Here is a 6,033-nt window from a genome sequence, read left to right as displayed (position 1 = left end):
CATCACTTATCTTATCTTATTTTATCTTATCTTATCTTGAATGAAGATTAAAACAGGCTTTAATGACACAAGATGGATCTGGGAGTGATTCAAAGCAGGATAGATTAGATCATTACAGACAGAATAGTATTTTCCTGTTGAAAATGGCGAAATAAGTGAACTATTCCTTTCATTTTTCAATACCATCAATCTCTCCCAGTAAACAAATTGATTGGCTCATTTTGGTCCCATGATCACGCCAACATATTCGATACTGAAAACGGAATTTGTGAGAAAAATGAATCCGGCATGTGCTGATGCAAGGTCCATTATTGGAAGTTTTGGACTGGCATGATGTCTCATTACACACAATCAAACAACTAATTGTTTTCAGATATGGTTTTATTTACAATACTCTTATTGTAATGCGCCAAAATTGCACTTGTCTGTGTGTGTGTGTGTGTGTCTGCACTCAGACAATGGCAGTGTCACACAGTGATCACGTTTCTCAAACACCTTCCATATGACAACATAAGTCCCGTTCAGGTGTCACACCTTGCCACTCAGTGACTTTTCAACATTTTTGTGGCAGTGGGGAAGTACGAAATATCTTATTTGTAAATCGCTTGATGCTAAATGACAGCTTTGCTTGAAAGACCTGAATATCAACCAGTTACCTTCTGTCAAAAAAAATATCTCTCTCGCTGGCCGACCGAGCCCTTTGTCGTTCAGCTTTGCTAAAATACCTCTCTCTCTCTCTCTCTCTCTCTATCTTCTTTTTTTTTTTTTTTGCCGACTGTGTTCACTGCAGAATTTCAGACAGCTTCTCATGATAATACTCATAGTTGTCTTTGCAGTCTTCCCACAGGTTAAGAGGTTGCTCCTCATTCTCCACAAATGTATCCCAAGTATAGGAAAAGTCCAGAGGCTTCATCATCCTCAGCTTACATCCGGCTTTATGCAGGGCCTTTAGCCCAGCCTGGATCTCCGCCTCCTCGTACTCAAAGAGCCGAGCGGCCGAGATGCTCAATTTGATGTTTTTCTTGGCGTTCAACACGTCAACTATCTTTGCAGCGCAAGCAGAGCAGGGACTCGATGACATGTACCTGAAAGGAAGGGCATAGCATTTGACGACATGTATTCTTTTGCTGTCAACGAGGCTGCATTTGTATAAGGTTCAGGTCAATTCACCAGGTAATTGCGTATTTGAGTGAAGGGTCGTAGTCAGGCAGGCACTGCGTGAAGAAGGCCTCTTCAGCATGAGAGCCGCCATGTTCATCCTCCAGACAGCCTCTCAGAAGCCCGTCAGGTGTGTTCCCTTTGGCCACCAGGTAACATAAGAAGGTCTTATTGCGGCCCGAGGAGTATTCCACATTCTTGAACTGGAACTTGAATGCAAAAGGATCGATGCGATCGCTGTGAAACACAACGAGGCACTCCGGTGTTATGGTAGTTCAAGCCCTCAAAGGGTTTCACGCAATTTCGTCCAATTCATGGCACATTTCATATCACTGCTTTATTGATTTGCAATTTTCATTGATTTGATGATTGGCGCATTTCTGTAGAATTCCGTATTTAATTGATAACTAAAACAATAACATTTCATGAACTACGCAACGAGTGCACTTATTGATTGGTATTGCTATTTGCTGGCAAAGGCTATGGGTGCCAGCTGAATTTTTTATTTTTTTTTACAACTGCGGTCCCCCCTCAAATACTATGCTCTGTGACAGGCGGCATTCAAAGAGAATCCTTTGTCAACGTTTCGGGTTCCTACAGTGACAGCAGCTGCTCTGCTGACATAGCAATGGTAATATTTTAAAGCTTCTTAATGCCATTTACAGCCACGTCACAAAGGATGTGAAGGTACTGACTGGGTTAGTCAATTCTAATTTCAGCTAGCAGCGAGGCGTTGTTTTTTGTTTGTTTTTTCTCTCTTTTGAATAATTACCCAGCAATGATTTCAAATGGAGGTAGTTCCATGGGCTCAACCTGAAGCTCTCCGTTTTTTCCATTAGTTGTGGCATCATTGGTAGGTAACGACTCAGATGATGGTCCCGCTCCATTAGGTTGAGCATTTTCCCCATCTTGATTCACCTCCTTCCCATCCTTGGTCTTTTCACCAGCTTCTTTTTCTTGTTTATCCTTTCTCCGCGGCATACGACTTCTGTCGGCCATGCTTTGGGATTTAGTGTGGGCTGAAAAATGGATTTAAAATAAAACTAAATGCAGACAATGAAAAGTAAGCCGTGGACAGAGCAATGGAGGTCAAAGGAGATCTGCAGTGCAATGGACTAACCTAAAGACAGAGGTGGTATAGGAGAGAAGGGAGGGAGGGAGGGAGGGAGAGAGGTAGGGAGAGAGGGTAGGGAGGGGTCTGATTTGGGAGGGGCACACTGACATTTTGGTCATTTGTAGTTTGTATACATACCAATTGGGTAAACATTCATACGTAGTGTTCAAATTGAATTATGGATCTTTACTTGAATGTAGGTTTAGTGAAGTGCTAAATCCCCTGCAATTATTATTGTACTGTCTAACTCACACCTCCGGTCATTTGACTTGGAAATGGTGAATTCATGAAAAGACTATTCTGGATTGTAAGTGTTGCTTTTGGCACACAAATAAGACCATTCAAGTTATAGCAATTGTAGCTTGACTCTAAAAATATCACCGTTGCCCTTTAAAGGTGCGAGCGACACTCAAGCAGCTGAGTGAGGCATGTCTATTAAAAGACCCGAGATGAGAGAAGCAGCCTGTTTGCAATGAGACGACTACAAGGCTGTGTAGGCTTCCCTTTCAAATGTCTATGGCTACATGTGGCTTGATTACATGGGATGTTTTGCAGAGAAAACAATGCAAGCGGCATTATTTGCCAGCGTGCGGCCCAAGACAAAACGCACTTTCTACAATCGCTTGGAACACTTGTTGTGAGAAGGAACCCAAATTGTACTGGCAAAACGATTGCCCTTATCTGCCGTCGGTCGCTAGAGTTGAAAAAAGGTCTTTGGCCTATCCAATATCCTGTCCCATGTGTCCTTCTGTCCTTTTCATCAGAGTGGGATGTGGCAAGTCAAGGTCTGTCCAGGGGAATCCCAAGGCCGGGGATGGCCTGGGAATGGCACGCCTCCAAGACGCTTCTATTACGAGCAGATGCATGGATTTCACGACAATCCTTTAGAGGGCGGCAAACTTCCAGCAGATGCCTTTCGAGTGAGTGAGTGAGTGAGTGAGTGAGTGAGTGAGTGAGTGAGTGAGTGAGTGAGTGAGTGAGTGAGTGAGTGAGTGAGTGAGTGAGTGAGTGAGTGAGTGAGTGAGTGAGTGAGTGAGTGAGTGAGTGAGTGAGTGAGTGAGTGAGTGAGTGAGCGAGCGAGCGAGCGAGAGAGCGAGCAAGATGGCCGGCCACCAGTGAGAAAGGAGCAAAAGCTGGTTTTGAAGAATTTGTTCGAAAACCTTTAGAAATCAATCAATCCATACATACTGAGAACCATTGGGTAGATACTACAATGTGAAATGACTCCCTTTTATGAGTGTCGGGTCAAAATGTAGCTGTCAATTCTTTTTTTCCAACATGTTTCAACTGAAATATTGACAAATAAATGTTGATGCTACTTTTGAGCATATTAGTGTGGTGTCCAACTCATGAGTGAATTTTGTGTCATACACTGATCTGAGCAGATTGCAAAACAATCTGATGTGAAGAGTTCATCTGAAGCGAAAATCAAATTCAGCACCCTAAAATGACCCTAATTCCCAAAAGGTTTACCACTGTCAGGAAAAGCAGGCCTAGGCCATTTATCATGGACCCAATTTCCAAGTTTACGGCGGGGGCGGTCCGTTCAAGTTTGTATCGTGCTGCCCATTCCGTTACGAGTGAAATTGACCTATGGCTTTCCATGCGCCCATTGACCTCGTTTTATTGTTTCGGTAGTCACGATTGTACCGATAACGCCCGATAGTTTGATCCTATATTACCCGCATTATCTGGTCAGTGTCGGGAAATGTTTATGACCTTTCCTTCAACAATAAACGTTGCACTCTTTTTGTTACCGTAAGCAACTCGACACATTAAACGTATCAGTTCGGAAAAATAGGTCAGTCTATTCTCGGCCTGTGAAGCAACTACATTGTATAAACGGCTCATTACGAAGATGAATCATCTTTGAGAGCTCCGTGTTTACAGTTTCAGTGTTACATTTTTGCCTTTTTCAAAGTATTACGTTGATATAGTATACCAATAAGTGTAGGAGTGTCTTTTAGAGGTGCGTGTTTGCAGTTTCAGTGTTGCCTTTTTGTGGTTTCTGAAGCGAAAGTATTACCTTTCCGTTTAATAAGTAACCACGGGGATGGGCAGAATGCGTCTCTTTGTGTTTATCTTGTGACAATGCAGTGAGATCACTGCAGTAAAAATCCACCCACCCCTCCCTGCTTTCCTGTATTTCTCTGGCACAGACTACAACGTTTCTCGTAAACTGAGCCTGCTTGGCAGGTATGTTGACCTTGAAGGAGGCCTAACGTTGTGGGTGTGTGGGTGGGGGTGGGGGGTATTGTTGGGGGTGCTCAACACAGCAGGTGGATTAACAGGTCTAACAATGGCCGTGTGTTAGAGCTATATCTGTTGTTGTTTTTTCATTCATAAAAGATTGATCCAGCCAAATATTTTCTCAAGCACTTTTTGAATATACATTTCAATACAGATGTGTGGTAAGAGGAAAAAGTGTAAATGTGTAAATCCATAGCATAAACGGAAGTCTTGTGCGTCCATAGTGTTAAGGTTGTGTTCAAATAAGAAGCTAGCAGTGGGCACCAAAGTCCAAAAAGTTGCAAAAATGCACATTAAGGTTGTCATAAAGATGTGAAATGATCAGAAACTACATTGAACAATGATTGGCATACAAATAGCTATGGCTTTGGTGTGTGGCTTGGGAGGGCCTTACTCAGCAGTGCTCAGTCCTAATTTCAGATACGTCTGTTCCCTTTCAGCCATTGACCCATGGAGAGGAGAGCGTAAGGCAAATATGTGCAAGGCATGAGTAAGATTCCAATCTTGGCCTCTATTTTTGTAGTCAGGGAAGCTGCGCTCAAGCGTCAAAACCCGCACATTGTGATTTTTTTTCCGTATGAGAGGAAAGTTGTTTCACTCGTTTGGAAAGTGCTCGAGCGCTGCAGCTCTGCACAACGGATGGCCGTTCTGCTGGAACCACAGCATTTGGCTCATTTGGATTTGGGCGTTGGACCTTCTGCTGACGTGTGGGCTGGATGTCATTCAGAAATATGCCAATGGTGCGCACTCTTTGTATTCATATTTCCAATTCTATTTTTGAAACGAGTCCCCTGGCCAGAAGTGTTTGGGTTGATGTCTCACACAAAGCATCGGGATAGACTGCACAGAGAAGAAATGCACATGCACATGCACATGCACATGCCCTGAAGGCCGTCGACATGACTGCCAGCTGCTTGTCCCGCCTTCTCGATGGAGGCGCTGGAAATGGACAGAAATCAAGTCAGTCTCAGTTCCAATTTTAGCGCACAAAAGGACCATGACTCCAGCGAATCCAAAACAAAGACGACGCAACTCAGAACATACGTACGTACGTATGTACTATGTATGTATAAAGCTGGCCCTGAGTGCATGGCACAGTTCAGGCCCTTCATTGAATAAGCAAAACAGAAGCACACAAGTACTGAGTGGGACAAAGGCCTTTCTGCACTGGAACAGATTGCGCGGGATGTGAATCATCAAAAACCCAAAGCAGGTACGTATGACTACGTTGAAGTCCAATAAATCGATGGCATGTTTCCAGGACCCACGATGAACATCTTTTCATTTCTTTTGAAGCCACAGAACCACATCCACAGTCCACGTTTAACAATCGACGGTTCATTTGCACAAGGTGTAGTAGGACTTGATCCAGGAACGATCAAGTCAAAGTCAAGTCAAAGTCTGCTTTGTTGTCAACGTCTTCACATGCCGAGACACACAAAGAGATCGTCCTCGTATATGTGCGGCAAAATTCCAAATCCTTTACTCGGATATTCACATACGAGGCAAGA

At 43.6% G+C, this 6,033-nt stretch overlaps 1 protein-coding gene across 1 annotated transcript; it reads right to left on the bottom strand.

Annotated features, from left to right (window-relative positions):
* Nucleotides 1-363: 363 nt before the first annotated feature.
* On the bottom strand, nt 364-2,308 carry apobec2a (apolipoprotein B mRNA editing enzyme, catalytic polypeptide-like 2a). Its single transcript, XM_061292224.1, has 3 exons — nt 1,931-2,308; nt 1,171-1,395; nt 364-1,085 (listed from the first exon to the last, which is right to left on the bottom strand). The coding sequence occupies exons 1-3, from the start codon at nt 2,155-2,157 to the stop codon at nt 782-784; spliced, it is 756 nt and encodes a 251-aa protein (XP_061148208.1). The 5' UTR covers nt 2,158-2,308; the 3' UTR covers nt 364-781.
* Between the last annotated feature and the right edge of the window lie 3,725 nt (nt 2,309-6,033).

The sequence above is a fragment of the Syngnathus typhle genome, linkage group LG11, assembly GCF_033458585.1.
Source record: "Syngnathus typhle isolate RoL2023-S1 ecotype Sweden linkage group LG11, RoL_Styp_1.0, whole genome shotgun sequence".
NCBI classification, from domain to species: Eukaryota; Metazoa; Chordata; class Actinopteri; order Syngnathiformes; family Syngnathidae; genus Syngnathus; species Syngnathus typhle.
The sequence above is the reverse complement of the archived record's forward strand: the minus strand, read 5'-3'. Positions and strand labels throughout refer to the sequence as shown.